Source organism: Erpetoichthys calabaricus, chromosome 1, assembly GCF_900747795.2.
Source record: "Erpetoichthys calabaricus chromosome 1, fErpCal1.3, whole genome shotgun sequence".
Lineage (NCBI taxonomy): Eukaryota > Metazoa > Chordata > Cladistia > Polypteriformes > Polypteridae > Erpetoichthys > Erpetoichthys calabaricus.
Genome location: NC_041394.2, coordinates 50,242,422 through 50,257,572, shown reverse-complemented (window position 1 = coordinate 50,257,572; position 15,151 = coordinate 50,242,422). Strand labels below are relative to the sequence as shown.

The window sequence follows — 15,151 nt, the reverse complement described above, 5'->3', positions numbered from 1 at the left end:
GTGGCTGCTTAGGCAGAGATGTGCATGCAAGGGGATCTCTCAGTGGTTGAGCGCCACCTTGAGGAGAAGGAGTGAAATTGCAAGTATCTTACATTAGGGAAATAATTTGACATGCAGTGAGGAGTGTAGACAGGGTCAGCACTGAATCATTAAATTATACAGCGTGTTTCACTGTGCACACCATCTCAAGGTTCTTTACAAGCACACAAGAATCCAATCTAATACTTTACAACAAGATATAAATCAAAAACAGGAAAGAAACTACAAAAATTGATGGCTTAAAAAGAAAAAAAGGAAAGACAGTTCAGTGTTAAGAAGACACAGAGCTGGACTCACAATGCTGGAGAGGAGCTCGATGAGAGGAGTTTGTATAGAAAGAGGGCTGACATTGGGAGGGTGGGCTAAAAGTCATGTTCTTGTCCCAACTATTGTTATACTTAATGCCAGGTAAGTGGCAGGTTGACATGGAGCACATGATGATGACAATTAGGCTGCAGAGGTGCAGCTTACAGACATGTAAGTCAGTTGTAGAAATCTGATGATGATTCAATAACAGACTGGAAACAAATGTTTCAGCAGTGATAATGTCCAGCAAATCGGGTCAAGCAGCATCTTGAACCTGTTGGGATTAGTTAATAGAAAAGAGCAGTGCTGTAATTCAGAGGAGAGGCTGGGTTACACTCTAGCAGTATTTCAGATGATCTGATGGCAGACAAAAAAAGAGATTCAATGGCCAGATTCCAAGGATTGTAACTGAAGTTAAGGAGTCGAGATTTCATCTTGAGATGAGCTGCAGAATCTCACAGCTTTGTTAATGCTCAACTGTTGGAAGCAAGCAGATGTCCATGTCCTGAGACAAGGGGAGTGTTTTTCATCACTAGAACATGAGATTGTGCTGTTGAATCACAGAAGATATGTGTGGATGCTGAACAAAACTGGAACTGGCACCAAAGGACAAGAGAGAGAGGCTACAGACAACTTAAGTCATCAGCCCAGGCCCCTGCCGGCATGCATACAGCGAAGCATAGGAAGGTCTGGGAAAAGCGTGTCCAAAAGGTCCAACAGAGTTCTAGGAGCACTGAAGGTCAAATAGGATGAGCAACAAGGTGGAAGCCAACCACAAGGGGTTTAAGAGCTGTCTCAGTTTATAGGATGAGGCTGGAAACCCAAGGTTACGTTAGAGCTAGAGACTGGGAAGAGTCATTCAGAATTGAGCAAATGTCAGTCGAATTAGACAGGTCATGTTTATTTTCCCATTTATAATGTTTATCTATCTATCTGTCTATCTATCTATCTATCTATCTATCTATCTATCTATCTATCTATCTATCTATCTATCTATCTATCTGAATAATGGCAACAAAAAAGTATGGAGAAGGTGTGGAACAGCTCAATATCCAAAGCATACCACATCATCTGTAAAACACGGTGGAGGCAGTATGATGGCTTGGGCGTGCATGGCTGCCAGTGGCACTGGGACACTAGTGTTTATTGATGATGTGACACAGGACAGAAGCAGCTGAATGAATTCTGAGGTGTTCAGAGACATACTGTCTGCTCAAATCCAGCTAAATGCAGTCAAATCGATTGGGTGGCATTTCATGATACGATGGACAATGACCCAAAACATACAGCCAAAGCAACCCAGGAGTTTATTAAAGCAAAGAAGTGGAAAATTCTTGAATGGCCAAGTCAGTCACCTGATCTTAACCCAATTGAGCATGCATTTCACTTGTTGAAGACTAAACTTCAGACAGAAAGGCCCACAAACAAACAGCAACTGAAAGCCGCTGCAGTAAAGGCCTGGCAGAGCATTAAAAAGGAGGAAACCCAGCATCTGGTGATGTCCATGAGTTCAAGACTTCAGGCTGTCATTGCCAGCAAAGGGTTTTCAACCAAGTATTAGAAATGAACATTTTATTTCCAGTTAATTAATTTGTCCAATTACTTTTGAGCCCCTGAAATGAAGGGATTGTGTTCAAAAAATGCTTTAGTTGCCTCATATTTTTATGCAATCGTTTTGTTCACCCCACTGAATTAAAACTGAAAGTCTGCACTTCAACTGCATCTGAGTTGTTTCATTTAAAATTCATTGTGGTAATGTACAGAACCAAAATTAGAAAAAAGTTGTCTCTGTCCAAATATTTATGGACCTAACTGTATAAACCGTATTCAATTGGGCTGAGTGGGGGTAAGAGAGTCGCTATAATGCTGTTGAAGCCAACTTGTAACGTCGGACAACAGCATAAGCCGATAAGATCAGTTTTCTTATTTTTAGACCCTTATTTGGTATTCTTCTACATGTTTTGCCTATTTTAAATTTTTTATACTCGGCCACACACAGAGACTTGTCTTTTTATTAAAGGGGATAAGAATTGTAGAAGAATTTCGATGAGAATTAGTCATTCAGCCAAACAGATTTACAGTCCTCTCCTCCCAGTTTGTCCAAAAATTGAGATCTGAAGGTCCCTGATGTCTTACTGTCTGCCACAATAAAGTAACAGCAGGAATCCATTGCACTAATTTCTTTCATAATTTAAAAAAATCTTTGATCATGTCACCTTCTAATCTATGTTTGGTTACACTGAGAACATTCAGCTCCTTCAATCTTTCCTCATAGGTTATACCTTACGGTGCCATGTCAAATCCCTGGCATTACAGAATAACTACCAGAAAGGAGAGTACATTATTAAAGTACATTATTGCACCCATTTTATTGATTTTTGTTTCCAAGTTAATAACATCTGAATTTTGGAGCTTTTTCGGAGCTCTCTCACACACACACACACACACAGAGCGGTCTTCATGCGAGCGTCCCACTGTGTCTGTCGCACACATGCACGCGCACGCATTCTGCCTCTCAAAGACCCCATTATCCGTGATAATTAAAGCCATTTCCAGCCCCTGTTAGGAGTGTCGTTTGTTTTCTCAGGCAGCCTATGCTATCTATTATATAGTGCCTTCACATCTATCATTCTCCTGTATCTCTGTGCTTAAACCTGTGTAGCTTCCACTGCTAGTAATCATGCATGATTTGTTTGTTGCTGTTTTTCATTTTCTCCATACTCCATTTTATGTAATTTAACTGATGTTATTCTGACTATGTAATGCCATGTTTTAGAGCAGGGGTGTCCAACTCTGTTCCTGGAGTGCTACTGTGGCTGCAGATTTTCATTCTGTCTGTTACCCTAATTAATGACCAGCTTTTGGCTTAACTGGATTTGATTTGCTATTCAAGTCTCGGAGACCTCATTTTTTTCTTCTTTAATTAGCGGTCAAACAATAATGAGATACAAAATGAGCCAACGCTTGACCAGCTAACCAGTGTCCATCATGCAATATCGGAAAATAACAAAGGTGAAGGTCTCAGTAAGGCTGATCTGCTCAGGTCCACCAAATATTTTGATGTTTTAGAGAAAAGAAAATCAGCAGTTTTTGGAATGTCCGCTGTGGCAGAATGAGAGCACCGACAAGCCATTGAATTAAATGACGGGTTTAATTAACATTAAGAACTGTAACAATAACTAAGAAACTGGTTAGAGTTTGAGGCTTTGACTTAGCTGGTAATCTGTTGGCTCACTTGACATCTCATTTCTGCTTGATTATCATTTAAAGGAAAAAGAAGCAATTCCGATACCTGAGTCTTAAAAACCAAGGCAATTAAAATAATGAGAAAGGAAGTCAATTAGCAGAAGATATCATTTACTGATTAAGGAGATGGCAGAGAGGAAAACCTTCAGCCACTTTTGGCCCACCATTATTGAAGTTGAACACCCCTGTTTTAGAAGCTAGATGTATGAGGTATGCCCTTTTGAAAAACTGTCTGCCACAAACATGTCCCTGCCATGCTTTGGACTTTGTACAACAATGAAAGGTGATGAGACCAGTGATGCAGGGTCTCCTGGCATTCAAGTATGTCCATTTAAAGTGGAATGGGATAGACCATAATTTTGATTTCCTGCTTTGGCCATAATATCCTACCCTACCCCTAACCCCCCTTTGCCACCCCTACCCCCCCACATTTACTAAAGTGTAAATATGCTACCATTTACAAATCCCTCATTTGTGTCAAGCCATGGTACACAACCAAAACCAGTAATCGTGACTGAGCTATGGTTGTTTGTGTCAACATAATTGGCACAAAGTTATGCTTGTTTTCTTTGCTCACCACCCTCCTCCTTACTCTCCACATTTAAAGCATTTAGTGGTTTTGCCCCATAACCTTTGAAATAAGTTGCACCACCATTGACTACGCCCGTGTGATGATGCACTAATAAATGGCACAGCTCTCATTGTTGTGCCTCTTTAAGGTAGTTAAAGTGTAACTCTAATGACTGATTTCTTTACCAGGGACCTTTCAAACAACAGAATCGGCTGTCTCTCCTCTGAGATGTTCCATGGACTGCACAACCTCACCAAACTGTAAGAACCCTGCATTTATTCATCTACTTTTGGGAAAAAAGTGCAATCCATGATAAAGTAGGTTTGAAGATGGGATAGATAAGAGAGAAGGAGAAAAAGGAAGCAAAGTAGATCCAAAACTAGGCGTGGATGGGAACATCTTAGTCAGAGCATTCCAGAGGGGTAATAGAGATGGGGGAACCATGAAGGAGAAGCTTGCTTTGTCTATGTATTTGATCTTTCAAATTTGGCCTTATTTTATAGGTGAATGATATGATGCGGGCGGCACGGTGGCGCAGTGGGTAGTGCTGCTGCCTCACAGTTAGGACACCCGGGTTATCCCTGCGTGGGGTTTGCATGTTCTCCCCATGTCTGCGTGGGTTTCCTCCTGGTGCTCTGGTTTCCTCCCACAGTCCAAAGACATGCAGGTTAGGTGCATTGGCAATTCTAAATTGTCCCTAGTGTGTGCTTGGTGTGTGTGTGTGTGCCCTGTGGTGCGTTGGCACCCTGCCCGGGGTTTGTTTCATGTCTTGCGCCCTGTGTTGGCTGGGATTGGCTCCAGCAGACCCCCGTGACCCTGTAGTTAGGATATAGCAGGTTGGATAATGGATGGATGGATGGATGGATGATATGATTCCTGTTATTATGTTTATGTAGACAACAACCTTTTTTTAACTGATGACAGATACTTTCAGATTTCTCTCATTTATGCATAAATAATAGAAATGTATGAAGGACAATGTTATTTCCTTTTTATAAATTCAAAATAAAAGGTAGGTAAATATATCTGTTGTCATAAGAACTGCCCATCATGAACACCCATGCAGGTGGTTTGTTTGAATAAAAGTTGTTTTTTTTTTCCTGTTTCTGATATTTTTATGTGTTTCCATCAAGACACAATGAATTCATACAAGAAACAAAAAACGAAGACCATCAGTTTAAGTCCACCAGTTAACCAATGGCCCAATATAACCTGTCCATCATGCTGTCGCCTCCAGGCTGTCTTTCTTCTAGTTCTGCTGACTCCTCTCTCAGTTTATAAACCATGTGATAGTCCGGAATGGCTGCATCAGCCTTAATGTCACTTGAACTTCCACACCAGGAAGTGCTGCAGGAAGGTCATCAGGGAGCGTGCATTATAAAAGGGTCCGCCTCACTCCATTCAGAGAGCCAGAGTTGGGAGGAGGAAGACGAAACTTGTAAGGAGAGGAGTAGAGGCATCAGAAAAAATGAACAAACAAACAAACAAAAAGTAAAGTATAGTTAAGGACTGTGTTGTTGTGACTGTTTTGAGCACTGTGTTGTGTGCAAGAAAGAACAGTAGAATAAACGTGTGTGCTTTTGGACATTGTGTGCCCTTGGTGTCTGTCTGTGATCCGGGCTTCTTTCACAACTGGTACAAATGCCAGGATATCCTAGTTAAACAGGCAGGCAGTTTCAGGTGCATTTCCTGTTACTGGCAGCCAATTTTCTGCCCACCCTGTCTGTGAAATCCACCCACCTCCCAAAGTCTCTTTCCATTTCAAGGTTTGGGGAGAGTTGGCATTGACCCACCCAGGACTCCGCGCCAGTCCCAGCACTCCAATGAACAGGATCATGCCATGTCTTTCTACAGCCTGGTGAATGTAATCTTGACATCTGCCACCATGGTAAAGTGTCGGCTCATTGTTCTTGTCATTCTTCTTTTCAGGAACTTGTCTGGGAATATCTTCTCCTCCCTGGAGCTGAGCCTCTTCCAATCTCTCCCATCACTCCGGCAGGTGTGAGTATCTGCAAACAGCACACAATTTGGCGGGCGGGGGGGGGGGGGGGAACTGGCAGTAGTTTGAAGGATCTGAAGTACAGGTTTATGTTCAGTCATTCAGTCAGTAGGTCTGTCATTTATTCATTAAGTCAGTCAGTCAGTCAGTCAGTCAGTCAGTTATCCATTCATCAGTTCAGCTACTTAGTCATTAATTTGTAAATTCTAGTAATTCTAGTAATTCTTTCTTTCATTCCTTCAAGTATTTGGTAAGTCATTTATTCTTATTCATTTATTTATCTTTCCATATTAATCCAATCTTTCAGTCCATCACAGTCATAGGTTGGAGTAAAGTGTTACTGTAATCAAATGACATTTCTGAGTAATATCATAGTGTAAAGTATTACAGTTAAATCTGAGTAATCACATTACGGTTACTGATCTAACCTGAACACCATTACTTGTGTTGTACACATTTCTAAAGATCTAAAATGTAAATGTCACAAATGTCTTGAAGGGAAGACATTCCACGTCATGTAACTTTCAAAGAAACAAGTATGGCGACTTGACCTGAACCTCTGGGCTGATTTGCGCTGCACATGTGCACTGCTTTCACTAAAGCACACAGTAACATTGCTTTCTTACAATGCTGCTGGATCTGGACCTTAATGTCTAATCAAATGACAACGTTAGGAGTGCCTTGGCTGTCAATTGTGGTGTCATATCCTGACTTGCATTTTGATTTCACATCTATGTCACATCTCTTTAATGCTCTCAAGAAAATGAAGAAATCTGTGTACAAGTAAGATAACTAAATCTTTTCATTAATTGTCAGTGGACGTAAGATAGTTAATCACAAATGCTGCCTTTTTTTCGATTGCCACGTGCCTGTTTGATTGTGTAAAGAGCACCAGAATGGAAAAGACATAGGCGTATTGATTGTGTTACAGGATAAACACTGCAGGTGTTATGACTCATTGAGGGTTCCTCCCATGGCTGTGGTTCCGATTCATGTTGTTTTGTCTCTTTAGTTCATTTCTGATTATTTTATTTATTTTGACTATGTGCATCATTCTTTATTTTTGGTGATGTCTATGTATATAAGCTACATTTCTTATGTTCCGTGTGTTTTGTGGGTGGTCCCCCAAGGGGGGGAACCACCAGCCAATCATTGCCAAGGAACAGCCCTCTGCCCTGTAAATCTGGCGTTTCGTTTCTTATGAGTGGTGAGTTCTTGCGAATTTATAAATGTGCCTTGTGATTTTTCTGTTTTTTTTGTCCTTATTCCCTCTGTTACCTTACTTTTGGAATTTCATTTGGAACTTGTTCTACTTGGATTGCCTTCTTGTTGCAGGCAATTTCATTTTGCTGTTGTGCTCCACAGAGATTCATTGTGATTGGAATGCCTTTTTGTGAAGAATAAATCCTTTATTTCATAAAGATTTGCTCCTTGCCCTTATTACTAACCAGGAATTATAATAGCAGGTACAGCAGCTGGCTCCACCTGATCAAGAAGTGATCTTGTCTGCTGGCCATCTCGTACAGTTTACTGACTGAACATTTGCAAGTCAGTTTTATTTCTAATTATTTGGATTGATTTTTAATTAAGAATTCCTTTTGTGAATGAAAAGCATCTGCTGGCTCTGGCTGGCTCATATGTCTGAAATGGCACAGTGGTAATGTAAGTCATGTAGTTGACTTGTTTAACTGCTCATATTTCCATCCATCCATCCATCCATTTTCCAACCCGCTGAATCCGAACACAGGGTCACGGGGGTCTGCTGGAGCCAATCCCAGCCAACACAGGGCACAAGGCAGAGAACCAATCCTGGGCAGGGTGCCAACCCACCGCAGGACACACACAAACACACCCACACACCAAGCACACACTAGGGCCAATTTAGAATCGCCAATCCACCTAACCGGCATGTCTTTGGACTGTGGGAGGAAACCGGAGCGCCCGGAGGAAACCCACGCAGACACGGGTAGAACATGCAAACTCCACACAGGGAGGACCCGGGAATCGAACCCAGGTCCCCAGGTGTCCCAACTGCGAGGCAGCAGTGCTACCCACTGCGCCACCGTGCCGCCCGCTCATATTTCCTCCATATTAAAATACCGAACGGGCATTGTGTATTAACCTTGTATTTGCATAAGTTTAGACAGTAATGTAAAAGTAAAGTAATTAGTAATGTAATCACTTTTTCCAGGAAGTAATGAATGAAGAAATCCAGTTACAAAATGAGTACAGTAATTAGTAATTTGTAATGGTTTACTTGGAGTAACTACCCCAGATCTACTCATAGTCATTCATTTAGTCCTTTTATATTATTCATTCACTCAGTCAGTCATGTTCATTTAAGCCAATTTTATTTCAAAGTAGTAGGGAGGCAGAGCCACTGGTGGCATCGTTTTTCTAATAAACCTTTTTTTTATTATTAATATATTCACTCACAGAGCAAATTATTACGATCACCTGCGTATCCATGCAATTACCAAATCAGCCAATCACATGGCTGCACCACAATGCATAAAATCAATCACACAGGTACAGTTCAGCAGCTTCAGTTAACGTTCTCATCAAACACCAGAACTGGCATAAAATGTGATTTTGACTGTGGCGTGATTGTTGTCAGACGGGCTGGTTTGAGTATTTCTGTAACTGCTGATCTCCTGGGACTTTCACACAACAGTATGTGAACAGTATGTAGAGTTTACAGATCTGCAGATCTGCAAACAGAAATGTTTTGTTGATGAGAGAGGTCAGAGGGGAATGGCCAGGCTGGTCTAAGCTGATGGAAAGGTTAACAGTGATTCACATATCCACTCTGTACAACTGTGGTGAGCAGAAAAGATTCTCAGAACGTGGAACATGTCAAACAGTAAAGCAGATAGGATGTAACAGCTGAAGACCACTTGAGTTCCACTCCTGTCAGCCAATTTAAAAAGGGCTGAGACTGCAGTGGCCACAAACTCAGCAAAACTGGACAGCCAAAGATTGGAAGAACGTAGCATGGTCTGACGAATCTCAAGTTCAGCAGAGGCACAAAGATAATGGCGTCAGAATTTACCACTATCTGCACGAATCCGTGCATTAAATCTACCTTGTGTCACAGTTCAGGCTGGTGGTGGTGGTGGTGTAATGATGTGGCGAAAGTTTTCTTGGCACACTTTGGGCCCATCAATACCAACTAATCATCACTTGAATGCCACGGCCTATTTGAGAATTGCTGCTGACCATGTGTGTCCTTTCATTCCCACAACTTATCCATCTTCTAATGATTACTTTCAGCTTGATAATTCACTGTTTCACAAAGCAAAAGTTGTCTCAAATTGGTTTCTTGAACATGATAATGAGTTCAGTGTTCTGTAGTGGCCTTCTCAATCACTGGACCGGAATCCAACAGAACACCTTTGGGATTTGGTGGAACAAGAGATATGCAGCATGAATGTAAAGCTGAGAAATCTGCAGAAACTGCGCAGGTGCAATCATGTCGACATGGACCAGAAAATCAAAGGAATGTTTCTTACGTCTTTTGAAATCCAAGTCACGAAGAACTGAGGCTGTTTTGAGATAAAAAGGCGGCCCTCCCCAATATTAGGATGGTGGTCATTATGCTCACTGAGTGTATTTGTGACATTGTATTGAATGAACAGCATGAATGGATTCTTAGCGTTACTCGTCCAAGGTAGATTGGCATTTCATTTAAGGCACTAGAGATGCGTTGCCCTCATGTCGTTTGTGAATCTCAATAATATTAACCTAAGGTGACATTCTCAAACTTATCTAAAGCAATTTAGGATTATGGGGCATCCAGGGCCTAATATGGCAGCCCTGGACTCAAGCTGAAGCTGGTCTTGAGTGGGGTGCCAGTCTGTCACAGGGCGTATTCGTACACACACCCACAGGGGCCCAGTTTACCAAGTAAACTAACACACCTTTGAGATGTAAACCATCATAATGATGAATAATGACCATGATGAGGATGTTATCCATCCAGTCATCCATCATCAGACTCATTTAGTCTATTCTAGTAGCATATCCTAGAGGTGTGATGAAGATGACTTTTCGTTTTATGTAACTACAATTAGTAAGAAACAGACACTGAAAGGTGGCATGTGATAGACATTTTGACACCTCAGAGGGTCTATTTTGTTTTAATAAAAAAAAGTCCAATGTGGAGTGAGCCAGGTGACTGCCTTCAAATGCTGACTCCCCCCCAATGTTCATTCTCAAGTCACAGGAAACAAGGAAGAGACAAGCTTAAGTCACCAACTAGAGTTGTTCAAACCTCACTGAGAAGATGTGAACCCATTTTGCCCATCTTGTATGTCACTGGAGTGTGACCCAGTTTATGATCTGAGAATGTCAAAGTTTACCAGACTTCACTTTTTTAAGAGGCAACTTTTTTCATTTATACACTAAATGGCTCACAACTCTTCCTCCATTTTTGAAAGCTCATGCCTCTTTTCTCACTCCACAGAGATTTCAAGACAGATTTCCTTGTGTGTGACTGTAACATGCGTTGGGCACCAACCTACTTCCACAAACCTTTTATTCGTCTGTCCGAAGATACAATCTGTGCTTTTCCCAGCAGCCTAAAGGGTAAACCACTGAAGGGCCTGAAGGAGAGTCAGCTGACATGTGGTGAGTCAATGTGAATGTCTCTGCTGGCCGCTGTGATATGCCATGTTGTTAATTAAGCACTAAGAAATAATCTGACTCATCAGTGAACTGTGATGGACCCCCAAAAGAGTGAAGGTAAAGTTTTTGTTCTTTTCGCCTTCATTTCCCCATCTTTATAACCACCAGAACTGATGACTCTTCTGGTTCTTATTACCCAGTGTGCTGTCTTTTTAAGGCAGTGGGCTGCTCTCTGTTATGAGGAGACCCAGTTAAGCTAATGAACCGAAGAGAAGCTACACAGTTAAGAAAATCCATGTGGGCGTTTGGTGGTGTTGTATTGAGGAACAGAGAAAGCCCAGACTTTCTTCCCATCATAATCCTCATTTTTCTTCTTCTTCCCCAGACGGGCCATTGGAACTTCACACCCTGGTTCTGCTTCCCTCACTCCGGCAGGTGGTGTTTCAGGGAGATCGTTTGCCATTCCAATGTACGGCTGCTCTATTGGACCAAAGCACGTCACTTCACTGGAGACACAATGGCCAGGTGGTGACCTCTGACCTGGAGCAAGGCATATCTCTAGAGGAGAGTGTGGTGCATGACTGCACCCTGGTCACCAGGTGGGGGAATCAAACTGTCTCATGTAACTTGGAGTGAGTTGTACAAATTCTGAATCTTATCCTCTGTCTGCTGTCCCTCAGTGAGTTGATCCTGTCAAATGTGCGAGTGACATCAAGCGGAGAGTGGGAGTGTCTTGTGGAGACGGCACGAGGGAACACCTCCCGCAAGGTAGACATTGTGGTTCTGGAGTCCAGTGCATCCTACTGCCCAGCAGAGAGAGTTGCAAACAATCGAGGCGATTTCAGGTAAGTGTAGTCCTACTGAACATCTTGGGGAGAAACTCAATCTTTTCTAGACTACATGTCTCTGCTCCAGACATAGCAGGTAGTTCACCACTCATGGCATTCTCACTCATGGAGATAGACTAGTGGCACTCAAATACATCCCTGATTGGGGTACTTCCAGATGGGCTTAAAGGGGAGAAGGACAAATAAACTGTAATTGCCTTTACTTCACTATTGGCATGTAGACTTGTCTTGGGTCTACAGTCATTGGGTAACCGATGTTATATACCAACTACTTGAAATTGGAAAAAATTAAACACTCACTTGGCGGATCTGTACAAAACTTTTATAAAACCTAGTAGGATCTAATAAATAATATTTTAGAATAAGCATTTAAATGGAGGAAGCGGATTCTCTTCCTCTTTTTATTCTATTTATTTACTAACTTGTCTTTTCTACTATTAAAATTTAATTATGTTGGCCTACCTCTCTTTCTCATGGTGGGGGTTGACGTTTATGTAAAATGTGACTTGCTTGTATGGAATGTTGTTTGATTTTAGTCAATTCAATAAAATGTAAAAAAAAAAAAAACACATCCCTGATTGATCCGACACTTGGCACGGTAAGCTGACCAACAGAGGCTTCAAACTCAGCAACAGCTACGCTAGCAGGTGCTCAGAGGAGGCTATGGTGTTATTCTAACTTTTTGTTTTCGGTTAATCCTTTGCTAATTTGCTTGTTTACCTCTAAGTTGTACAGCTCCATAGAACAGAGCTATTCAAATCTTCTTTTTCTTTGCAACAGAAGTATTTATTGTAGAAATTTTACAGAATGTAGAAGAAATGAAGCATTCACCAGGCTATAAGAAAAACAGTGGCTTTGCTGCACCCCCTGTTGGAATGCTACAAATCTGCAATTAATAGAAGAGTGGTGCATCAAGGCCACAGACAATCAGTACAGCCATTGTCTGCATTTTGAATTGTTCTGGTAAAAGGAAGCCATGTAATGCTGGAGAGGATTGTCAAGTTTCCAAAATCAAAATTAAAACTATAGCTAAGGCTACTTTGTTTTTGGTTAAAAACGCAGACACATTAGAGACTATTTTCACCTTTTGTCCACACTAGCCCAGCATTTTTAACTCCCAGAAGCTGAGAATTTTCTAAATGCTTCCATAGCCGTATATTTATGAAAACACTTTTATGTATGAACTAGACAAAGAGCCCGTTTCGATACCATAAGATGAAACGGGCACGAGTGGAATAGTAATAAGTATAAGCACCACAAACCTGATATAGGTGTATTGAATGAATGCGTAATTAGGCCTGGAGCTGTAGTCGAAATCGCCTTTCAGGCCTGTAGAGCTTTAATCGAAGTCGCCTTTCTCTTTGAATTTTCACGGCCATAAATCCACCGCCTGCCGCGATGTCAGTCTCGTAAGGTTTTTCAGGCAGCTGCGCAGAAGGCGACTGCGCATTCGGCTTCGGACAGGAGTGAGTGAGTGAGTGAGTGAGTGAGTGAGTGAGTGAGTGAGTGAGTGAGTGAGTAGGCTGGCGAATTATATATAAAATGGGTGAAAACGCAGTTTTGAAAATCGTGCTCTGATTGGTTTGTGCTTATTATGTAGCCCCTACCTGATTGGATTCTGCTCGTTGCATTTTCTCAGCCACTTTGCTCGCCTTATCTTTGTGCATCACTCTCGATAACGATTCCACCTCGTCGTCAGTCCAAACAAAACAATGTGTTCTTTTGTTTTCTGCGGATTTTCCATTTCTTCTCTCTCATCATGTGTAGCTGCTGGCAGGTGAAACGAGCTGCCCACCTCCATTCGTAACTCTGACTTCCTCAATGTGATCAAAAGAAGTTGAAGACCCTCTTGTTTGGTGAATTTTGCCTAACTGAAATTGGTTGTTGTGTAAAACTGGGAATTGTGACTTGCTTGTATTTTGTCCAGCGCTGTTAACTTGCGGAAATCAATTTTGTACCCTTGTCTTGTAACACTTGTTCTCAAACAGTCCCTCAGACATTTATGTTGACCTCTTGTGTAGGTTGCTTTGGATAAAAGCATCTGCTAAGCAAAGAAATGTAAATATAAACCTGCAAATGCATGTCTGGCATGGAGGACACTTTGTATCTGCTTGTTTCCACTGATGTACTCATGCCCAGAATAGGTGAACAGCTACGTCGATCCTGGAGGGCCATAGTGGCTACAGATTTTCATTCTAACCATCTTCTTGGCTAATTAACTCCATTGAATAGGTTTTTCTATTTAAGAGTCAGGCCCTTTAAATCAGAGGTGCATAATGTCGGTCATGGAGGGTCACAGTGCCTGCATGTTTTCATTCCAACGCAGTTCCTCTGTGATTCTGATAAAGCACTTATTCCTCAAGTGACATTTCACTGCTTCATTTTCATTTCACTTGTTAAGCTTTTGAACCCTTAATTTCATATTTTAGTTTTAAAAAGCCGCATTCATTGTTTTTAATGGGTCCTTCTAATCAATAAGATGCAAATGACAAAAGAACCAGCAAATATCCATCGAGCTTGTCTCCATTTACATCCACCTGTGTATATTCCTCGTAAACTATTTGGTTTAATTAAATACTTGGAAGGAAACTGATGATATTCTCAGAAAGTGACATAAGAATGACCTGACACTACAGAGATATAACACTAGCAAGTGTGACGGTCAGCCGGGGCCTTTTCCTGACCAGGATGCTGCCATAATGGAAGGACCTGGGGAACAGACATACAATGTATATGGGGCACTACCTCCCTGGGGCACTAGATGGCAGCTCCCCAGGGTTGTGGCAGCACCACGGTTTAACACAGGACATTATAAAAATTGGAGATCTGTAAATTGGCCCTGTTGGGTGCTGCTAGGGGGAGCTGCAGAGCCCTACTTTGTGGGGCTTTCACCACACCTGGAAGTGCTTTCAGACCTCACTAACAAGCCACCTGAAGTACTTTCATTTGCAGAATAAAAGGAGCCGCCTGCCTTTATTCAAGGAGCCAGAGTCGGGAGGAGGAAGAGGAGGGGAGGCAGAAGGAGAGAGAAGAAGAAGAAGAAAAGAAAGTGCCGTTAGTGTGCTTCACTGTGCTTGGTGCTTGTTTACTGTGCTGTGCAGCTTGGGAACAAAGGAAAGGGTTTCCTCCAGTGGAAGAATAAAATGTGTGTGTTGCTGGACTTGTGCCTGGCGTCTGTCTGTGTTGGGTTTGGGGAGCTGCTGCACCCCCTGGTGGCCACACTAGTCATGAAATTAAATAAGATCTGTTATTGGTGAGGATTGTTTTCTAATTAGGTTCCTGGATTGGAACAAAAACTGGTAGATACTGAAGCCCTCCAGGACCAACGTTATGCACTCCTGGACTACACCAAACAGTACAAAGATGTGAAAACAATAAAATGGACAGAGCTTGTTTTCATTTCGTTTAATTACATTTTTAAATAAAAACATAGTAGTGTGGATGTGGCCTAAAAAGCAAAAAAAAAGGTAATAAAGTAAATATAAATTTGACTTTAGTACATGAAAAAGTTCAAAA

General features: G+C 41.7%; 1 protein-coding gene across 1 annotated transcript in view; it reads left to right on the top strand.

Annotated features, from left to right (window-relative positions):
* Positions 1-15,151, top strand: part of adgra2 (adhesion G protein-coupled receptor A2) — a 184,657-nt gene that overhangs the window by 137,999 nt on the left and 31,507 nt on the right. Inside the window, exons 4-8 of the mRNA XM_028799174.2 lie at positions 4,351-4,422; positions 6,092-6,163; positions 10,627-10,790; positions 11,173-11,386; positions 11,468-11,632. Of these exons, the coding sequence (XP_028655007.1) occupies positions 4,351-4,422; positions 6,092-6,163; positions 10,627-10,790; positions 11,173-11,386; positions 11,468-11,632 (687 nt within the window). The remainder of the gene's footprint in view (positions 1-4,350; positions 4,423-6,091; positions 6,164-10,626; positions 10,791-11,172; positions 11,387-11,467; positions 11,633-15,151) is intronic.